General features: G+C 39.9%; 1 protein-coding gene and 1 pseudogene across 2 annotated transcripts in view; both read left to right on the top strand.

Annotated features, from left to right (window-relative positions):
• Nucleotides 1–331: 331 nt before the first annotated feature.
• Nucleotides 332–23092, top strand: part of ZW10 (zw10 kinetochore protein) — a 37603-nt gene continuing 14842 nt past the window's right edge. The window contains exons 1-9 of one of the 2 annotated variants that reach the window (XM_002807271.7): nt 332–462; nt 2636–2770; nt 9312–9413; nt 9651–9728; nt 9874–10033; nt 11526–11678; nt 12369–12560; nt 20589–20752; nt 21299–21481. In XM_002807271.7, the coding sequence (XP_002807317.2) occupies nt 358–462; nt 2636–2770; nt 9312–9413; nt 9651–9728; nt 9874–10033; nt 11526–11678; nt 12369–12560; nt 20589–20752; nt 21299–21481 (1272 nt within the window). In that variant the 5' untranslated portion in view covers nt 332–357. The remainder of the gene's footprint in view (nt 463–2635; nt 2771–9311; nt 9414–9650; nt 9729–9873; nt 10034–11525; nt 11679–12368; nt 12561–20588; nt 20753–21298; nt 21482–23092) is intronic. The other variant, XM_035264600.3, reaches the window with a different exon arrangement.
• On the top strand, nt 16702–18235 carry LOC144578007 (small ribosomal subunit protein uS14 pseudogene; annotated as a pseudogene).

The raw sequence follows: 23092 nt of genomic DNA, 5'->3' as shown, positions 1-23092 counted from the left end.
ATAATTTTACAGGTACGCCTTTTGAAGTTTAGAAAGGTTCAGTTAGTGCTGGTTATTTAAAACGTTTAATTTCCTCCAGTGAAAAACGGGCGGGAAGCGACAAACTGTTTGAAAACAGCTAAGAAGGAAAACGCGTCTGCCTACAGTTTGCCAACTACGGGACACCGTGGAACTCCCATCCCAGGATTGGCGCGGTGCCTGCTGGGAGTTGTAGTGCATCCCTCGTTTTCCGGGCGGCGGTCTGACGCCTTCGAGACTCCGTTTCCCGGCAGGCCGCGGGTCAAGACCGCCGGCGGGACGGGAGCTGCCGCGCTGGCTACGAGAGTGACCCAGTCAGCGTTGGTTCCCGTCTTGGCCATGGCCTCGTTTGTGACAGAAGTTTTGGCACACTCTGGGAGGCTGGAAAAGGAGGATTTGGGGACCCGGATCAGCCGCCTCACGCGGCGGGTGGAGGAGATCAAGGTGGGAGCGGGGCAGCTGTCAGCTGACTGAAAGGGGTCGCCAGGTCCAAGTGTGAAGGAACTGGAGAGAGGACTGGGGGGCTAAGGGCAAACGGAGTGCGGACCAGCAGAGTGGGGCCTGTCGGGGAGATCTAGGTGTGGGGGCTGAATGAGGGTGGGAGGGCCTAGAGCTGTGGATTGAGGAGGGAGCTTGGAGGGGTGGGAGCCCAGACAGGGGTTGGGGATTGAGGAGGCCTGGGACTGTGGGGACGAAGAGGCGGTGGCTGGGGGCGGTACAGGGGAGGGGGGTTACGTTGGGGAGGGGTGTGCCGGGGAAGAGGGACACTGAAGAGATCAGCAGAGCGGAAGGAGCAACTGGAAGCTCCGAGGAAGCTAGGGAGCGAGCGCAGGAGAGGAATGGAAAAGAGACAGGATCCTCCCCCTCCCTTTCCCCCACCGATAAGTGTGTATTTCCTCCACCCACTCCTTGATTTGTTGATGAATAAAATAGCCTGGGGGACTGCACCTTTCTCCTCCACGACATTAAAAAAAAAAAAAAACCCAAACCCTCAATATGTCTTTATATTTATTTATTTTTGAGAAGGAGTCTTGCTCTGTTGCCCAGGCTGGAGTGCAATGGCGTGATCTTGGCTCACTGTAACCTCCGCCTCTCGGGTTCAAGGGATTCTCCTGCCTTAGCCTCCCAAGTAGTTGGGACTACAGGTGCGCGCCACCACGCCTGGCTATTTTTTACTTTTGTATTGTTAATAGAGATGGGGTTTCACCATGTTGGTCAGGCTGGCCTTGAACTCCTGATATCAGGTGATCCAACCGCCTCAGCCTCCCAAAGTGGTGGGATTACAGGTCTGAGCCACCGCTCCCGGCCCCTCAATGTGTTTTTAAAACTTCCTCATCTACAAACACTTGAAGGTGTGCTGAGTGTTAGTATCAGTGGTACCTACGTAGACCTTGCTGCCTTGAGGTTGATCCAAAAACTGGACGCACATAGGCACACACAGGTTCACTTTGTACTGATATTGTTCCTTTGCCCACATCTTCAGTTGCTCTCATTGACAATTTTGTGTATCTGCGTCAAGTAGGAATTCGAGGGGCAAGTTTGGCACACACCATAAAGGCACAGGTATAACTCTTTTAACAGCTCTTGATTTTACAAAAGTGTTTTTCTGAATTTTAAGTAGTCATATCCCTGACATCTCTTCTTTAATATGGCTTTCGGATTTTTCGCCACTATTTAATGTGATGGAAAGAGGACAGGTTTTTAAGTTGCTTTAGCATGGCAAGCTCCCCTAGCTCCTGTGTGGTCTGGACACAATGTGCCTGTTTCCTTTCACTAGTTCCTTTACCAACTTGAATTTTCAGCCAATTGAGAATTACTGTCTCTGCTCCAAGCACCACTCTCCTGCCTTTTCTTTAATCCCATATTTTGCTTATGTTCCCATCTTTCCATCTTTACCTGTAGTATTTCTACCCATTTTTAAAGTTCCATTTCAAATGTCTCCCGCATTAAAAAAAAAAAAAAAATCTTTATTTTCCCTCAGGGAGAGGGGATCTCTTTCTCATTTGTGCTCCTGGCAGGCTTTGTGACTTTGTTGCTTTATTCAGTTTCAGTCCTGCGTTCTTGTTGCTCAAGTATATAGTATCTTTCCTCCCTAAAAGGAATTTGTTTGAGGGCAAGCATAATTTGTTCTTTTCTTTTCATTCATGTATTGATTTCACCGTCAAAATAAATAATTTAACAAAATTAGCCAGGTGTGCCTGTAATTCCAGCTACTCTGGAGGCTGAGGCAGGAGGATCCCTTGAACCTGGGAAACGGAGGTTGCAGGGAGCTGAGATCACACCATTGCATTCCAGCACTGTTGGGGTTTGGTGATCATTGTCTTCTTTTGTTTAATTTTTTTTTAACCAACCAGTAATAATTGTACATACTCTTGGAGCACATAGTGATGTTTCATATTGTTGTCTTCTTTTATCCTAATAATGTTAGGAGACCCTTCTCAGGGGGAGAAATGTGTTTTTGAAAGAAACTCATTGGCTTGGAGGGAAAGTGAATGAGTGTGGGCGATTGGCAAGAAGGTTCTAACATGGAAAATGCCTTGTGGAAGATGAATATATTTTTGATCAGAGTTCTCTGCTCATCTCACTGTCTTTATTATAATTCTGTTTTATATTATAGGGTGAGGTGTGCAGTATGATTAGTAAGAAGTACAGTGAATTCCTGCCTAGCATGCAGAGTGCACAGGACCTGATTACTCAGGTGGATAAGCTATCTGAAGACATTGACCTGCTGAAATCTAGGATAGAGAGTGAGGTAAGGATAATCTGTTATATTGGGTAGGTTTGTTAGGGAGGTGGTTTGGCTTCCTGATTCCTGAGAAAGCTTAATTGTGTACAACTTTTCAAACCCTCACTTTTCTGACTGGTAAATGGAGATTGAACTAAATGATTGTACGTTGACTTCAATTCTGAAATAGAAGTATCGTCCAAAAATGCAACTTAAATAACTTCTTTTTTATGGAAGAAAATTTGACCAGGCCTGGTGGATCATACCTTTAATCCCTGCACGTTGAGGGGCTGAAGCCAGTGGACTGCTTGAGCCTGGGAGTTGGAGACCAGCCTGGGCAACACAGTGAAACCCGGTCTCTACAAGAAAACAACAAACATTAGCTGGGTTTCATGGTGGACACCTGTAGTCTTAGCTACTCAAGAGGCTGAGATGTGGGAGGATCTTTTGAGCATTTGAGCCTTGGAGGTTGAGGCTGCAGTGAGTTGTGATCATACCACTGTACTCCAGCCTGGGTGACAGAGTGAGACCCTGTCTAAAAAAAAAAAAAAATTATTCAGCCGTAATAATAATGTCTTGCATTTGAATAGCACTCTTTCTTTCCTTTCCTTCCTTCTCTTCCCTTCCCTCCCTCCCTCCCTCCCTTCTTTCCTTCCTTCCTTCCTCCCCTCCCCTCCCCACCTCTCACCACCCCTCCCCACCCCTTCTTTCCTTCTTTTTTTTTTTTTGAGATGGAGTCTTGCTCTTGTTGCCCAGGCTGTAGAGCAGTGGTGCAATCTTGGCTCATTGTAACCTCTACCTCCTGGGTTCAAGTGACCCGCCTGCCTCAGCCTCCCAAGTAGCTGGGATTACAGGCATGTGCCACCACACCCAGCTAATTTTTGCATTTTTAGTAGAGATGGGGTTTTGCCGTGTTGGTCAGGCTGATCTTGAACTCCTGATCAGGTTATCCGCCTGCCTCCCTCGGCCTCCCAAAGTACTGGGATTACAAGTGTGAGCCATCCGCCTGGCCAGAATAGCACTTCATACATTAAAAAAATCTTCAGGATTTTATTGTCTTCATAATCAAATACAAACAGATGAAGCTTAGAAGTGGATCATTTTACCCTTTCTCGTCTAATTTAATTGCTTACATCTCTCTCTCTCTCTTTTTTTTTTTTTTTTTTTTTGAGATAGGGTCTCACTCTTTCACCCAGACTGGAGTGCAGTGACGTGAACAGCTCACTGCAGCTTCAACTTGCCAGACTCAAGCAATTCTCCCACCTCAGCCTCCCACGTAGCTGGGACTACAGGTGTGCGCCACTACACTTGGCTAATTTTTGCATTTTTTTGTAGAGACGGGATTTTTCCTGTTGCCCAGGCTGGTCTCAAACTCCTGGACTCAAGCAATCCCCCTGCTTTGGCCTCCCAGAGTGCTAGGTTTATAGGGCGGGAGCCACTGCACCTGGATTAAATGCTTACGTCTCTTAATGGCCAACATTCTCTTAGATCTCCAGCTGGCCTCAACAAATTCAAGGATCAACATAATCTTCTGTCAGGTGTGGTGGCTCACACCTGTAATCCTAACACTTTGGGAGGCAGAAGTGGGAGGATGGCTTGAGCCCAGGAGTTTGAGACCAGCCTGCTCAATATAGTGAGACCTCACCTCTACAAAAAGTAAACAGTTTAGCTGGGTGTGGTGGCTTGTGCCAGTAGTCCCGGCTTCTTGGGAGGCTGAGATGGGAGGATTGCTTGTCACCCAACTGTGATTGCATGGGTGACTGTAAGACCCTGACTCAAGCAGAACGAATAAACAAAACCTAGTCTTCTGTGTCTGGAAAACTGGCTTGGCTTACCCATCATGACCACTCTACTTCCTGTCATGAAGCACTTCCCTTGGGCATACACAGGGTCTTTGTCTTTCTTGTACAGTGTCACTTTGTGGGTTAGTGCTTCATATACATCTTAGGGGAAGTCTAGGGGTCTGAGAAATATTTACCATGTTTGTTGCAGTGTTGTTATTACAGAAAGAAGTAACTCGGTTTGGGAACAACTGCTTTATAATTTTAAAAACATTTGCTCATGCATCTCACCAGGAATTTTTCTCTGAAGTTTTCTTTGAGCACAAATTAGCAGTTGAGAGCAAGCATACTGACATAAGAGGTTAAACAAAGTACAATCGTAGGTGTTTTTATATCTATTTCTAAATTATTGCACAGGGCTCATTGATATTCAAAATCATGATCTTGAGGTATTCTGTAGGTTCTTAATACCAAGGAAAAAATATCAAGTCTGTTCCCTATGTCATAGTTATTTAAAAAAGAAAGTGAACAAATGCGTTTGTCAGAAGTTCTCTAGAAAACCTGAATCACAAGTGAGAAAAACACCAGTTACCTAGAATATCTACTTAGTATCCCATTCACCAGTCATTCTGATTAAAGGTTTTAATAAAAATCAATCTGTCACTCTGCACCTCTGGCACAGTTCAAAAAATATCCCCAGAGTGTATTTGCAATTAGTGGATTGATTTGGGAGTCAGTATCAATAGTGCAGTATTAGACTGTGCTATTAGAAATGAAGTATCTGGAACAAGACAGTAATTGGCTCTCTACCTTTTACTGGCCACATCCTGGCTGTTGAAATTCATTTAGTTTTGGTTGTTGTATTTGGTTTAGCTCTGAACACTATACTATTTGAAGCGCTGTGAAATAAACTGAGGATGTTTAGCCTCAGGAAGAAACACTTTCAATATTTGAAGCTCTGTCATACAGGAGAAATACTCAGATTTATGGTTCATAATGGAGAATTTTTTCAGTAGGTGTATGTTACAGGTTTATTCAGGCATTTGGTATATTTATTGTGCACGTAACAGATGCCAGATACTGTGATAGTTGCCAAATAAGAAGGTTTTTTATTCCAAGGTCTGATTCTCATGCCTGATAGTCGTGTGACACAACAATAAATAGGAGTAATACAGTTAGAGAGAGGAGATAAAACGAAAGATGGCTTCCTATAGGAAACAGTATCCAAACCAAGACGGGAAGTGATAGGCAAAAGGGGAAGGAAGAGTGTTATAAGTAGCCATAAGTTTTAGGTAGGCATGGGATGGAGGTAATGGAGAGATGTCATTTTTGGGGGGCTACAAATATTCTTTAAGATGAATGTTTAGGGATTGTGGTGAGAAGGGACATCAGATGCAGTTAGAAAGGTAGGCAAGGACTTTGCATATTAGGTTAGTAGTAATATGATAAAGTTAGTGTGGACGTTGTCTTCATGGCACTGTGGAAGCCACAGAGGATTAAGTAAGAGATTCAGATCAGATTCGAATTTTAGGAATCCTATTTTGCTTTCAGTTTGAAGAAAGAACTTGAGGGAAATGAGTCCAGAATATGAGAAGGCAGTTAAGATGTTCAGAAGCAGTTAAAATAATCGAGGAAAAAAAGGGTGGTGTCTTGCCCTGAAGTCAGTGGCAGTGGGGATGGAGAAAAATTGATGGATTCTAGTGACATTTCAGAGAGAATGTTTGGGAATTGTTGATATGGGAAGTGAAAGATGTAGGAGTCAAGGATAACGGGGAAACTAGATCATGGTTTAATTCCATCCACTGAGAGAATTTAGAGAAAGAGCAGGTTTTTGTGAGAGATTTGAGGCATTTAAATTTAAGGTACCTATGAGATATCCAATGGTCTTTCACAGGCAGTTGGATTATATTAAGGCGAAGGCCATACTGTTGTTAAAACAAACAAACAAAAAACAGTAAATAAAAAGAGATACCTAGAAATGCAATATCTCAAACAAGAAATGTGTTTTTTGAGATGGAGTTTCACTTCTCTTGCCCAGGCTGGAGTGCAGTGGTGTGATCTCGGCTCACCAAAACTGGGGATATGCTCGAAGGAATATAAATCATTCTATAAAGACACATGCACACAAATGTTTATTGTAGCACTATTTGCAATAGCAAAGACATGGAACCAACCCAAAGGCCCAGCAGTAATAGACTGGGTAAAGAAAATGTGGTACATATACACCATGGAATTCTATGCAGCCATAAAAAGAAATGAGATCATGTCCTCTGCAGGGACATGGATGAAGCTGAAATAGTTATCCTCAGTAAACTAACAACAGGAGCGGAAAACCAAACACCACATGTTCTCACTCATAAGTGGGGGTTGAACAATGAGAACGCATGGACACAAAAAGGGGAACAACACATACCAGGGCCTGTTGGGGGATGAGGGGCAAAGGGAGGGAACTTAGAGGATGGGTTAATAGGTGCAACATACCACCGTGGCACATGTATACCTTTGTAACAAACTTACGTGTTCCTCACATATATCCCATTTTTTTTTTTCTAGAAGAAATAAAAGACACCAAAAAAATATTTTTGTACAGCTATATAATGTGTTTGTGTTTTAAGATGTGTTTTTACAAATGTCAAAAAGTTAAAAAGATTAGCTGACACAGTAGCTCATGCCTGTAATTCCAGCACTTTGGGAGGCAGAGGTGGGCAGATCACTTGAGGTCAGGAGTTCGAGACCTGCCTGGCCAACATGGTGAAATTCCGTCTTTATTGAAAATACAAAAATTAGCTGGGGTGCTGGTGGGTGCCTGTAATCCCAGCCACTTGGGTGGCTGAGGCAGGAGAATTGCTTGAACCTGAAAGGTGGAGGTTGCAGTTAGCTGAGATCATGTGAAGTGCACCCAGCTGCACTTCAGCCTGGGTGACAGAGTGAGACTCCTCAAAAAAAAAAAAAAGTTAAAAAGTTTATAAAGTGCCGGGTGCGGTGGCTCACGCCTGTAATCCTAGCACTTTGGGAGGCCGAGGTGGGTGGATCACCTGAGGTCAGGAGTTCAAGACTAGCCTGGCCATCATGGTGAAACCCCATCTTTAAAAAAAAAAGTTTATAAAGTAAAAATGTTACAGTAAGCTAATGTTAATTTATTATTGAAGAAAGACAAATTTTAGAAATAAATTTAGTGTAACCTAAATGCATAGTGTTTATAAAGTCTTCAGTAGAGTACACTAATGTCCTAGGTCTTCACATTCACTCATCACTCACCCACTGACTCACCCAGAGCAACTCTAGTCCTGCAACCTCCATTTGTAGTAAGTGTCCTTTCAGGTGTACCATTTTTATGCTGTATTTTTACTGTATGTTTTCTGTGTTTACATTTACAAATATTTATCTTCGTGTAAATGGTACAGTAACATGCTGCATGGGTTAATAGCCCAGTAGCAATAGTTTTATATAGCCTAGGTGCATAGTAGAACATACCATCTAGGTTTGGGTAAGTATACTCTATGATGTTTGCATGATAACAAAATCACCTAACAATGCATTTCTCAGAATGTGTCCCCATTGTTAAGTGACGCATGACTATACTAGTAATGTATGCTTTGGATTTAGCAGTAAGGAGTTCAGTGTTTTTTTTTTTTTTTTTTTTTTTTTGACAAGAACAGTTTTGGTAGAATGGTGGGGCTAGGAACCAGATCACAGTGAGGTATAGAGTGAATGAGAGGTGAGAATATAAAGACAGTGAATATTGATCACTATTTCAGGAAGCTGTTTGTGAGAGGGAGGAGAAAAATGAGGCAGTTACTGAGAAATAGAGTGGTTGGTGAGGTGGAGGGAATTTTTTCTGAAAGACGGGAGAAATTTTAACATATTAAATTTGATAGGATAAGTGATGCACTCATAGGTGTTCAGTCAATATATATTTCACGAGTGAGTGAAGATAAATTAGGGAGAGGTTAATTGGAGATTGTAGGAGAGAGGGAATAATTGATCCATGTAAAGTCATTGTTAAGGTGGGACAGAATGTGGGGTAGATTCTGCCTCAACATTAAATCTTTCTGACAAGGTGCGGTGGCTCACGCCTGCAATCTCAGAACTTTGGGAGGTCAGGTGGGCAGATAGCTTGAGTCCAGGAGTTCAAAACTGGCCTGGACAACATGGTGAAACTCCATCTTTACAAAAAATACAAAAATTAGCCAGGCATGGCGATATGTGCCTGTTTTCCTGGCTACTTGGCAGAGCTGAGGTGGAAGGATTGCTTGAGCCCAGGGAAGTTGAGCAATGAGCTGAGATTGCACCACTGTGTTTCAGCCTGGGCAACAGAGTGAGACCCTGTTTCAATTAAAAAAAAATTCTAATAGAGCTGTCTGACTGTAGAATGAGTTATCACTTGGCAGTGGGGATACCTTTCTAGTAGGTGGATGAGCTCTCTGATGAAAGATACCTGCTGAAATTAAGAATAGATGGTGACATGAAGATATTATGTTGAGAGGAATGGGTATTCTTGGAATAGGATAAGGGTTTGGACTAGTTGGACTTCTAAGATATCTTCCTACTGCATTGTGTTTTTTTTTTTAATTGCATTTTAGGTTTTGGGGTACATGTGCAGAACATGCAAGATAGTTGCACAGGTACACACATGGCAGTGTGTTTTGATTTTTATTAGTCTTCACTAGCGTTTAAATTTCAACACGAATTATGTTGACTTAATGAAGCTTATTGATTTGCTGTAAATGTTTTATTTGTTAGGTATGGTATAGTTTAAAAGTACTTGTCTTTGATGTGTGAATTAGGTCCGCAGGGATCTTCATGTATCAACTGGTGAATTTACAGACTTAAAGCAACAGTTGGAAAGAGACTCAGTTGTCCTAAGTTTGCTTAAACAGCTGCAGGAGGTCAGTAAACTCAACTTGAACCCTAGTGTTTTGGTGGTGAGAAGCTTGTTTTTTTTTTTCACTTGGTCTCATTATTCAGTGGCTATCTCCTGACTATATTGTATTTTTTTCTTCATATTTTCTTTTCTTTTTTTTGCATAGAGGGGGAGGGGGAGGGGAAGTGGGAGCATTTCTTAATATTTTAAAAGCAGTAAGACTTGAAATAGTATGTATGAAATATTATACTGAATTTTTCAGTTTTCCACTGCTATTGAAGAATATAATTGTGCATTGACAGAGAAGAAGTATATCACTGGTGCTCAGCGTCTGGAAGAGGTACTGAATGCTTTCCCCAAAGCATGAGCAATAAGTGTTCTTCTTGTTTTCAGTAAATTTTGTATTCTTTATCATTATGCAAATATATTCTAATTGCCCTGAGTCCAGATGGAATGTTTAACAGTGATTCCATTTCATTACCCAGGCACAGAAATGCTTGAAGCTATTAAAATCCAGGAAATGCTTTGATTTAAAAATATTGAAATCTCTCAGCATGGAGCTCACAATACAGAAACAGAACATACTTTATCACCTTGGAGAAGAGTGGCAGAAGCTGATTGTTTGGAAGTTCCCACCATCAAAAGGTGCTGCTGACCTCAGGTGGACTGCTTTGCTTCATCTGCCTGAACCAGTGGTGTTTTAATATACTCTAAATATTTTGTCTTGGTAGATGAGGTTTCATTCATAATCTTCCAAGTCTGTATTGAGTGTTCCTGTTAGCAAGATGCTTTCTTAGGACCAACTCATCTGGGTCCCTAAAGTGCCCTCACCTTACTTCTCTTACATCCCTCTTTTCTGTCCCATTCCCTAGCAATGTGAGAAAAAAACGATAGGGTTAGTTGGGGTCCGTGTGGTGAGAGTGTGCTCGCGGAGGTGGTAGCAATTTGTGACCACATTAAGTTTCCGTTGCCTTGTAGGACATGCCTGTACCTGACAGCCCTAATCCCAGCAGTTTGTCTTGGCTAGAAAGTGTAAAGAAGCTATCTAGCCATTTTCTCTCTTGCTTAGGAAGGAAAATGGATCAGTAGGCTTCTGGGTAGAGGAGGGGTTTTGCTCAATTTTTTTCTAGTCCTTGGGGAAAATCATGAGATAGGGAGTGCTTTGCAAGGTGAAGAAATAGGATTACTTCTGCCCTGGCTTTGATTTATGCTACTTGGCTCTCAGCCTTTCTGCCTACCTCTGGGTATGAGCCCTCTTTGGTGTGTTGTTTGCCTAAGAGTAAAACTTCAGAGGCTGTATTTCAAGGACCTGCTATTGTACCTGTTGTATGTTCCAGCACTGGATCTTGAAATTTAGTGTATTTCAAGAGAAACTGTCTCCCCGTTCCCTTTCCTGTAGCCACCTTGGCCTGCAAATTCATTATATACGTATGTATGTACAAAGACACACGGGCATATGTGTATGTGTATCAGGTATTTGAAGAAAGTTATCCTGAAATTTTAGATTCTGTTCTCAAGTAGAATATTAGTTAAGAAAAGAGGGCAGGTGTGTTGAATTATTTGTTATAACATATCCTACTTGTTAACTTGTTTGGCAGAAAGAACATAGAAAGGAAGCTCTGTCAAAATAGGACCTCATCATTTTTTTTTTTTTAAACAGAGGCTCACTCTGTCGCCCAGGCTGGAGTGCAGTGGCTCGATAGCTTACTACAGTCCCCAACTCCTGGGCTGAAGTGATGGGCTGAAGTGATCCTCCTGCATTAGCCCCCATTACTTCCCCACCCTGCCCCCAGTAACTGGGACCACAGGTGCGTGCTACCACACCTGACCAATTTAAAAATATTTTTTTAGAGACAGGGTCTCACTACACTGCTCAGACTGGTCCTGAATTCCTGGGCTCAAGCATTCTTCCTGCCTCCGCCTCTCAAAGTGCTGAGATTATAGACATGAGCCACTTGCACCTGACCTCAAAGTCACTTCCTTTTTTAAAGTGATGCCAAGGACGTGTATATCATTCATTAGGAGTATATTCTAATAGCACTGCATTTAGAAATATCAGAGAATGAGCTCTGAGGAACAGAAATGGGAACATCTTGTATTGGTGAGACAGCTGATATTTTTCCCCCTTTTTTCTTAGATACCAGCAGTTTGGAATCTTACCTACAAACCGAACTTCATTTATGCACTGAACAATCACAAAAAGAGGAGAAGGTCCCTATGCCACCCATCAGTTCTGTCCTCTTGGCATTTTCTGTTCTTGGAGAACTACGCAGCAAGCTTAAATCATTTGGTAAGCATGCTACTTTGTGCCATTTACACAAAATCCCTTTAAGGGAAGACAGAAAAGATGATAAAATATTCTCTGGAGAGTATGAATATAGAGTCTGACCTCTTGATTCATCAAAGGGAATTGTCATAAATATTATCCTTTTTATTAAGAGATTGGTTTTTTTTTAAACTGTTTTCTTTTTATCTGGTTTTTGAATAATTTAAATAAAAATATGTAGACAATCTGGGAAACTTTAGTGGTAAAACCTGCATTGCATAGTGGTTGGTGTGTAATGTCATGGTATATGTATTTTGGTTGTTAGGCTCAAAGATTTATATATTTTTTTGACATGCTTTTTAGAAATTCTTTTTTTTTTGAAATGGAGTTTTGCTTTTTTTTACCCAGGCTGGAGTGCAATGGCATGATCTCGGCTTACTGTAACCTCTACCTCCCGGGTTCAAGCAGTTCTCCTGCCTTAGCCTCCCACCTCGGTGGGATTACAGGTGCCTGCCACCTCGCCTAGCTAATTTTTGTATTTTTAGTAGAGACGGGTTCTCACCATGTTGGCTAGGCTAGTTTTGAACTCCTGGCCTCAGATGATCCACTCTCCTTGGCCTCCCAAAGTGCTGGGATTACAGACATGAGCCACCGTGCTTGGCCTAGAAGTTTCTTATAGTGATTTTTTTGATGAATGTTCATATGATTTTTCAGGTCAGATGCTGCTGAAGTATATCCTTAGGCCTCTGGCTTCTTGCCCATCCCTTCATGCTGTGATAGAAAACCAGCCTGACATAGTTATTATTCGTTTTGAATCTATAATGACGAACTTGGAATATCCATCACCATCTGAAGTTTTTACAAAGATCAGACTGGTACTAGAAGTGCTCCAGAAACAACTTCTAGGTATGTATCTCCAAGGCAGTGCTTTTATATTTTGGAAAAGTAAATATTGTTTTTCAAAGTAAATATGATTTTAAAGTAGAAATGGCTGTAATGTGTGAGAAAGGAGGGTCAGAAGTGGATAAATTGTGCCATAGGGCAAAGTAGTTGCCTTCTGTTTTTTTGCCTATTTTGCATTCCTTCTCTGTACTGTATTGACAAGTAGGGTCATCAGTGGTACCCCAGATGCTGGATTTGTAATATTATTTTTGTTGAATTCTAGGATGCACTTCTCTCACTAAACTGCCAGTACCATCACAGACTGGAACTCGTGCTTTAATTATAGGGAGGTAGAAATGAACCAAGTGTTGTTTTACATATTTCCATGAAAATCCTTAATAATCTGATAAAAACAAACTTGGCTTAACATAGGAAATAAATTCTATCTTCTATTTCATCTTATTGATCTTTATGTATTCACACTAGAAACAGCCAGTTTCTGTATTCCTTAAATCACTTTTTTTGGTTGTTTTACCATTAAAAGTGAAGTCTCTTGTGTTTTAATAGTGCTTTTTTTTTTTTAACATGTATTACACATTTAATAATATTTCAAAATTATTGATAATTATTTTGGATGTAATAAGCTTTGTAATTACACTTTCATGAGCTCTTATCGTGGAGAGATCCATTCTGAAATATTTACAGAAGAAATAATCTGATGCCTGAGATACACTGGAAAAGAACCTAGGATAGGGCAGGGATGGGTTGTACGTAGTTGGTAGTCAGAGCTGTGCACTGGGTACATGGTGGTTCGTTGTACTGTCTTGCGGTCTGTTGCGCAGATTCGACATTCTTCCTAATTCAAAAGTCTAAAAAGGGACTTGGCAAGTTCCTATCCAGACTTCAACGCCACAATATGAGGAACACTCAGGTGCGAGGCGTTCCTGCTCCCCAGCTCCCTGCAAAAACAGTGCCAGGCGAGGTCCAAGGCGAAGGTGATGCTTTCATGGGGGTCCCGCCAGCAGCGTCGCGATCCTCAATGGCTCAGCGACTTGCGGTCCTTGAGCATTTGACGAAGGATGACCTGGACGCCGGCTGGCGTGCTTAGGCACCGGATCCAGCCGTGCTTGTGCTTGCGTTTGATATTGCTCGGCTGATACTCGTTACCTCGAACCTTGCCCCAGGGCCTGCTGCGGGGTGGGGGCACCCCAGCCAGGCCCGGAGTTGGAGCCACCTGCCACCCAGCAACACTCTAGCCAAGAGAGCCATGTCGGCTGTAGGTTTTAATTTTTATTTATTTATTTATTTTTTTAAATTTATAGAGACAGAGTTTCTCTGTGTGTTGGTCAGGCTGGTCTTGAACTCCTGACCTTAGGTGATCCACCTGCCTTGGCCTCCCAAAGCGCTGGGATTACAGGCGTGAGCTACCCCGCCCAGCCAATAATGCTTTTTTTTTTTAAAGTCTATTTGATTTAACTTCTTTGTGCATCATGTCTAAAAAGTGTACATACCTTAATTTAAAAATATATTATTAAAATATGCTAACGATCATCTGAGCCTTCAGTGAGTCATAATCTTTTTGCTGGTGAAGGGTGTTGCCTCAATGTTGATGGCTGTTGACTGATCAGATGGTGGTTGCTGAAGGTTGGATGGCTGTGGCAAGTTCTTAGAATAAGTAAACAATGAAGCTTACCTCATCAATTGGCTTCCCTTTTTGAAAGATTTCTCAGTAACATGCAGTGCTGTTTGATAGCATTTTGCTCATAGTAGAACTTTTTTCAAAATTAGAGTCAATCTTCTCATCCTGCCACTGTTTTTTTTTCTTTTTTGAGACGGAGTTTCGCTCTCATTACCCAGGCTGGAGTGCAATGGCGTGATCTCGGCTCACCACAACCTCCGCCTCCTGGGTTCAGGCAATTCTTCTGCCTCAGCCTCCTGAGTAGCTGGGATTACAGGCATGGGCCACCATGCCCAGCTAATTTTTTGTATTTTTAGTAGAGACGGGGTTTCACCATGTTGACCAGGATGGTCCCGATCTCTTGACCTTGTGATCCACCCTCCTCGGCCTCCCAAAGTGCTGGGATTACAGGCTTGAGCCACCATGCCCGGCCCCTGCCACTGTTTTATAAGTTAAATGTATGGACTATTCTAAATCCTTTGTTGTCATTTCAACAATGTTCACAGTATCTTCACCGGTAGTAGATTCTGTTTCAAGAAACCGCTTTCTTTGTTCATCCACTAGGAGCAACTCCTCATCCATTTGGTTTTATCATGACATTGCAGCAATTTATTTATATTTTCACGCTCTGTTTCTGATTCTAGCTCTCTTGCCATTTCTAGTACATCGGCAGTTACTTCAACTAAGTCTTAAACCCTCAAAGTCATGAGGGTTGGAACCAACTTCTTCCAAACTGTTAATTTTGCTATTTTGACCTCCTCCCATGAATCATGAATGCTTTTAATGACATGTAGAATGGTGAATCTTTTCTAGAAGATTTTCAGTTTACTTTGATCCATCAGAGGAATCACCGTGGCAGCTATAATTTTATTTCTTCTTCTTTTTTTTTTTTTTGAGATGGAGTTTTACTCTTGTTGCCCAGGCTGGCGTGCAATGGCACGATCTTGGCTCACTGCAGCCCCTGCCTCCCGGGTTCAAGAGATTCTTCTGCCTCAGACTCCTAAGTAGCTGGGATTACAGGCATGCACCACCACGCCTGGCTAGTTTTGCATTTTTATTAGAGATGGGGTTTCTCCATGTTGGTCAGGCTGGTTTCAAACTCCTGACCTCAGGTGATCCACCCACCTCGGCCTTCAAACTCATGAACCAACCTCTGATAATTTCATCCTTTTCTTCTGCAGCTTCCTAACCTCTCTGAGCCTTTATAGAATTGAAGAGAGTTAAGGCCTTGCTCTGGATTAGGCTTTGGCTTTAAGAAAATGTGGTGGGTTTGAGCTTCTGCATAGACCACTCAAACATTCTCCATAAATGGCCGGGTGCAGTGGCTCACACCTGTATTCCCAGCACTTTGGGAGGCTGGGGTACGTGAATCACTTGAGGTTCAAGACCAGCCTGGCCAACATGGTGGAACCCTGTGTCTACTAAAAATACAAAAATTAGCTGAGCATGGTGGCACGTGCCTGTAATCCCAGTTACTCAGGAGGCTGAGGTGAGAGAATTGCTTGGACCCAGGAGGCAGAGGTTGTAGTGAGCTGAGATCATGCCATTGAACTCCAGCCTGGGTGACAGAGTGAGACTTTGTCTCAAAACAAAACAAAAAAACTTTCTCCATGAATAAGATTGTTTTACTTTATCATCCATGTGTTCACTGATACACTTTTAATATACTTTTTATTTCCTTCAAGAACTTTTCCAACTAACTCAGGAACAGAAAACCAAATACCACGTCATCACTTATATAAGTGGGAGCTAAGTAATGAGCACACATGGACATGTAGAGGGGAACAACACACACTGGGGCCTGTTGGAGGGTGGAGAGGGGGAGGAGGGCAAGGATCAGGAAAAATAACTATGGGTACCAGGTCTAATATTTGGGTGATGCAATAATATGTACAACAAACTCCCATGACACAAGTTTACCTGTATAACAAACCTGCACATGTACTCCTGAACTTAATGTAAAAGTTAAACAAAGTAAAAATAAATAAGTAAATAAAAGTAGTGTTTACATTAAAAAAACCAAATCTTTTCCTTTGCATTAAAAACTTGGCTAACTGGGGCAGGAGACCTAGTTTTTAACTTATCTGAGCCTTTGCCATGCATTCATCACTAAGTTTTATTATTTCTAGCTTTTGATGTAAAGTAAGAGATGTGTGACTCTTCCTTTCACTTGAACATGTATAAGCCAGTGTAGGGCTATTGGTTGGTTTAATCTCAGTGTTGTGTCTCAGGGAATAGGGAAACCCTAGGAGATAGAGACATAAGTGGAAAGGGTGGGGGGATGAGGGAAAGGGGTGGCTGGTTAGTGGAGTAGTCAGAACACACAGAACATTTGTTGAGGTTACTGTCTTATGTGGGTGTGGTTCATGACCTCTCAAAACAATTACAATGGTAACGTCAAAGATCAGTGATTGCAGATCACCATAACAGATATAATAATAATGAAAAAATTTGAAATACTGTGACACAGATATACGAAGTGAGCGCATGCCTTTGGACAAAATGGTACGCATAGTCTTGCTTAATGCAGGGTTGCCACAAATCTTCAATTTGAAAAAACCCCAGAAACCAGCATCTGCGAAGCACATTAAGCAAAACACAATAAAATGAAATATGCCTGTATATCCAAATCTAGTCATGTTGGGGGTTAGGGCTTCAATGTGTGAATTTGGGCAGGGACACAATTCAGTCCAGAACAATTGTGTGTGTATCTATTTGGCAAACACACACACACCCCTTGTTCATGTGCAGTGTGACATAAGTAAGAACAGTTTTTTGCCATTTTTTGATTATTTGAATATTTGGCAAATATTTCTTTTAAGAAAGCCTTAAAGATAACAATATAACAATGTAGTAAATCTTTCTTTCTTTCTTTTTTTTTTGAGACGGAGTCGTGCTCTGTCTCCCAGACTGGAGTGCAGTGGCGCTATTTCGGCTCACTGCAACCTCTGCCTCCTGGGTTCAAGTGATTCCCCTGCCTCAGCTTCCTGAATAGCTGGGACTACAGGTGTGCCCCACCACGCCCTGCTAATTTTTTTTTTATTTTAGTAGAGACAGGGTTTCACCATGTTGGCCAAGTTGGTCTTGATCTGTTGACTTCGTGATCCGCCTGCCTTGGCCTCCCTAAGTGCTGGGATTACAGGTGTGAGCCACCACACCCAGCCTGTAGTAATTCTTTCTAAAACCCTCAGATTAAACTAATGAGCACTGGCAAAGAACATAAGATCATCATATTTATTGTCCTCTATTTCTTTCAACAGTTCCATTAACCAGTAATAATTTATAGTATTTGCATGTATATAAACTGGATTTCAACAGTGTTCATTAAACTATTTTTATAGAGTATATTTCAGATAAAAAACAACACAGTTTATCTATCACGTGATAGGGTGAAGCCATAAGGGAATCATTAGTCTTTTGTTTTAAAATCCCAATACATCTGGATTTTTTCCCCCTAACATAGAGCTAGAAACACTATTCATTGTAATAAAAATTAATTTTTTCATCTTGCCAAAATTCTTTGACAAATGTGAAAGATTAAAAATATCTATGTAAAACAGACAAAACAAAATCTGTGCAGTGAGATTGATTTTTTTTTTAGGCTGTGAATTGATAATATTTCTTTGCAAATTTGGAAGTTCTTTTAGACAAAGTAAGATTTAAAGCTAAAGTATGATTTGAAGCTAAAGAAATGTATTTGGCTTGTTTTACCTCATTGAACTCCTGAGAGCAAGATAGATCACCAGCAGCTATACTGGAGCCACTGGTGACAATTTGGCCAGGATTCTCGGTCTTGTCATGTCTGCTCCAACCAGCATGGTCTAATATGGAAATATGGCCTCAATATGTGCCACCAATGTTTCAGTCAGGATGCAAAGGATATTGGTTTCATTAAGTTGGACTAAGTGATCTTCCTTGAAAGGATTATCCACGGCATCTACCCAATGAAAAACTATGTTGACTCTTTGTACGTAAAATTTAAAAAAGAAAAAAAAAAAGTATTTGCAATTTTCCAGAAATTGAACCAATTGATCTTTGATATTGTTAGAAAGATATTATATTTTATGGACAGTGTTCTGTGGTGGCTTCATTGAAGATCTTTCACATTTAAAAAAAAAAAGTCTTTTTCTTATAATTTTTAAAGAAAATTAAAATAATTTATTTTGCCATCTCTCCATTTAAAAAGGATTTTCTTTTTTGTACAAGAATCCAAGTTATTTTATAGCTGGTGCAAGTTCGAAGTTCAGGTCCCGTTAAAATCACACTTTTTATTGGATGTTTAATTGTGATTTCAAGTGTTTGATTTTGTCAGTTTTTTCACAGGAAACATCAAATTCCCAATGTATTTACTGAAAATGTCCCTTAATATTGTTCACTTTATCATCTTAAAAAATGTTTTGTATACAAGCAGGCAGCTGTTTTTGTTTTGCTCTGTTGTAGCAAATTACAGCTACCATTGATTGTGAAATTTGTGACATACTTCTTTCTTTTCCTTTGCTCCTTCAGTGGTACTACTAGCTTCTCCATCTTTAACTGGACCCTGTATCAATAGTAGGCTTTGTTTTAAATTTAAAAATGTGTACATAGTTATTTTCTTAATCTGAAAAAGAATAATAACTATTTCAATTACTACCTATTACAGTTTATGTAGGTATCACCATAACTTGTGGCCTATGCATAAAATATCCAAATAGACACAGTATAGTGTCATATTAGTGCATGGAGGAAAAAACTGTGATAGGATCAGTCTGGAGAAAAAAATCCTGATGGGGTCATTCTGTTTACATTGACTGGTTTGGCAATGTTATATGAAATACCAGAAATGACATTTGTGCCTGTTGGGTGCTTGACAATGTGACAGTAATATTTTATGTGATGCATTGGTTGCAGTGAAATGTAGTTCTATCAAAACAATGGAATCGTATTTAGTGGAAAAGTATTTTACACTGCTTCTTTAAAAAAAACTTTCTATTCAAAAATTAGAGAGCTGTTGGGCCTTCACTTACTTTGCGTCAGTGTTAACATCTTAAATATTATATAGTAATATAGTGCAGTATAGTGCAATATCAAAACCAGGAAATTGACATGGGCGCAATTCATAGAGTTTGTTTAGATTTCACCGGTTTTACGTGTGTGTGTGTGTGTGTGTAGTTCTGTGCAATTTTATCATATTTGTAAATTCATGTAACCAAGGCTCCCTTGTGCTTCCCCTTTATAAGCACACACCCCCGCTTCCATTTTTAAACTTAAATTTAAATTAATAAACACTTAAAAAAATTGAATTTCTCATTCACACTAGCCACATTTTAAGTGCTTAATAGCAAAATGTGGTTGGTGGGTATCATATTCAGACTAGACTTTCAACGTTTTGAGGTATCTTAAAGGCTCTGAGATAATATATTCACTTTCTTTTAAGGGGTGTGTGTGTGTGTGTGTGTGTGTGTGAGAGAGAGAGAGATGTTCACTTTCTTCTAAGGGGTGTGTGTGTGTGAGAGAGAGATAATATGTTCACTTCTAAGGGGTGTGTGTGTGTGTGTGTGTGTAAAGAGACATAGTCTTGCTATGTTGCCCAGGCTGGATTTGAACTCCTAGGCTCAAGTGAGCCTCCTATCTCAGCCTCCTGAGTGGCTTTGCCACTGTGCCCTGCCCTTCTAAGGCTCTTAATCCTCTAAATCTTCCTTGTTGAATCAGAACTAGGTTCCTAACACTAGGTTCACAACTAGGTTCATGAACAGAGCTAGGTTTATAACCTCTTTCATAAAAGAGGACTCTTTGATAAGTCCTCTTCCTTCTCCATTGGCCACTGGTTCTTAACTATTATTTAATTGATTAATAGGATATTCTAAACAACATTCTAAATATTTGTTGGAAAAAACCCCTATAACATATACCATAGAGGAGGTATTGAAGTATTTTGTTTTATAAACTACTTACGTTTTACTGTAAAGTACAAACACTGAGTCTAAGCAGAGATGAAAAAAGTATGTTTATTCATTGTTAAAGAAGTGAGATTTTATTCTAAACTAGTTTCAAGTTAGAATGCAGAACTTCTGAGTGCTTGTCATATAATCAGATCAGCAGCTTGGCACTAGATGATTATAATGTAGATGGCTTAATACCTTTATTGTTACAGAGTACAGGCAGTAATATAGTGCAGACAATTCATTTGAGCAGTGAAAATAAAATAATAATAATTGTGTGTCATGATTGTCCCACGCAGTCAGTTGAGAAGGCTGTAGAATTATCTGTGCTGTTTTCTTCCCCATCATCTTAAAATTAAAGAATGCTAGAACAACAGTAGGGAACTTAAGAATATATGATGACTGTGAATGATTTCTTGTTTAAAACTTCTTTTTTTAAAATAAAAAATTCAGATTTGCCACTTGACACTGACTTGGAAAATGAAAAAACATCTGCTGTCCCATTGGCTGAGATGCTTGGAGACATGATCTGGGAGGACTTGTCCGAGTGCCTTATCAAAGACTGTTTGGTTTATTCTATTCCAACAAACAGCAGCAAATTACTGCAATATGAAGAGGTAAAGAGCTGAGATATTACAGGTTTTAAGACACTGTTGGTTGTTATTGCTGTCTTTTGTTTCTCCTTGGAGATAGTTTGTTCTTAGTTATACTTTTAAGAAAATGATTAATAAAGAATAGAGACAAATTCCATAAAACTTCATTTTTCTCTGGGCTTCCTACCTCTTTAACTTTGGAAGTTTGTTTTCTTATTAAATATATTTTCTTTACTGTTCATTTATACTTACATCAGCTATAATAGCTATTGTGTGACCTTTTACTTTTTTGCTTCTTTTTAGTGTTTCCTTGAGTGCTAAAATAAGTATATTTATTTTAAAGATCTTTGTACTTTTACTAAGTAGAGTCATAAATTTTTATTGAAGATATTCTTTCTGATGAATTTAATGCTGTAAATATGTATATTTTTATACTTAGCAATTGATGGTCCATTCTAAAACTTAAATGACCAGCTTGGTCTTTATTTTTTTATACATTGGATTTGAAATTCTAATATTGAAATGGAATATATGTACGTGATTCTTTTCTTTTTTTCTTGCGTATCTCAGATCATACAATCCACTGAAGAATTTGAAAATGCCCTAAAGGAAATGAGATTTTTAAAAGGAGATATTACAGATTTGCTGAAATATGCTCGTAACATCAATTCTCATTTTGCAAATAAGAAGTGCCAGGATGTGATTGTGGCAGCCAGAAATCTAATGACCTCTGAAATTCATAACACTGTGAAGGTACCAGGGTTATATTGCATTGTATATGAAGCATTGTATATGAGAAAGCAACGCATTTTTGAGATGCGTATAGTAAAGTAGAAGAGAGCATGACAGTTGTTGAGCTGAGTCAAGTAATTAATCTTTTTTACATTGATTTTGTCCCATTTAAAGTGGTCCTAATCTCTTCCTCTTTCATTGGGTATTGTGAAGTCCAGATAAGATAATGCACATAAAAGCCTTGTATAAATTGATAAAGTACATAAATGTAATGGATTATTATTGTTGAAGTGAGACTAGATTATTCTCATCTTTATTTCTGAAGGTTTTAGGGCACAACTTTGTGACAGGTACACTTGGGCTATATTATGTCCAGAAATTATATCCTATTATGGAAATGTTGACTTCATCTAGTAGAGGGACTAGTCTTAAAGCTAAAATAATAAAACAGGTAAATGGAAAGATAGGATATGAATAATTACCTGTAAAGGCAGTAGACCTTTGACCTTTTTTTCATATTTTACATGTATGAAATAATGTATATACCTTGAATTGGTTATAAAGCAAAACAAATTAAGGCAATCCCTTAACAGACAGTTTCTTAGCCATTTTTCTGCTATCATTGAGGGGACTGGGCTTTTCCTCTTTTGCTGTCTCACATTTTCCTTGGGGTGCCCTGTTATCATGTCCACTTCAACAAAATGTTTAATTAGCCATTTGAAATGCACAGATATTAACACTATTTGAGGTAATTGTGGATTGTTAAGGGAGTTGAAATCTACTCAATACCAGAACTGTGCTGTAGTTTCTTTTAACATAAATATCAATTGATTACAGCACACTTTCACTGTTCTGTAGAAAGTCCAGTGGCTTTCCATCTTATTTAGAGAAGACCCAATAGCCTTACAGTGGTCTACAAGGCCTTATCTGATCTGCCTCCTATTGCCTCTCTATTTCTATTTCCTATTGCATTCATCCATCACTGTGCTGTAGGCACCCTGGACTTACTTCTGTTTTTTGAATGTTCTAGGCCCACATGGTTTCAGAATCTGTGAACCACTTGTAACCTCTGCATGGAACAGTCTTACCATAGATACTCACATGATTTGCTTTTTAAAAAGTGCTTTCTGAAGACTTTTAAAAAAATTATAGCCTCCCCTATTTCCTGTACCCCTTCCTTGCCATATTTTTCTTTTTATCGTTTATCAACCAACATTTCATATGAATTGTTTATTGTTTCTCCCTCTAGAAAGTAAGCTCCATGAGGCTAGGGTTTTTTTTTTTTTTTTTTTTTTTTTACTGTTTTGTTTACTGTTAGATTGTCAGCACTAAGAAAATACCTGGTACATACTATTGTTATGTACTCAGTGCTCAGGTGCTTACTGAGTATCTTTGGTAAATGAATTCACGTATATCTGACAACTCCTTGATGTAAACAGTAAAACTTCTGAAGTGCTCAGTGAGTCTGGGCTTAATCTTTTCACCTTGTTGAACCTCATTTTCCTCTTCTGTACTGTGAGAGAATTGAGATAACCTCTGACTTTCCTACTCAAGTGGTTTTGACAGTTTATAAAATTGCATTTTTCCTGAGTACTCAAATCCTAATGTATCCTCCTCTAGGACAGGATGTCT

Source organism: Callithrix jacchus, chromosome 10, assembly GCF_049354715.1.
Source record: "Callithrix jacchus isolate 240 chromosome 10, calJac240_pri, whole genome shotgun sequence".
Lineage (NCBI taxonomy): Eukaryota > Metazoa > Chordata > Mammalia > Primates > Cebidae > Callithrix > Callithrix jacchus.
Note: the sequence above shows the minus strand (reverse complement) of the source record. Positions and strands in the feature narration are given on the sequence as shown.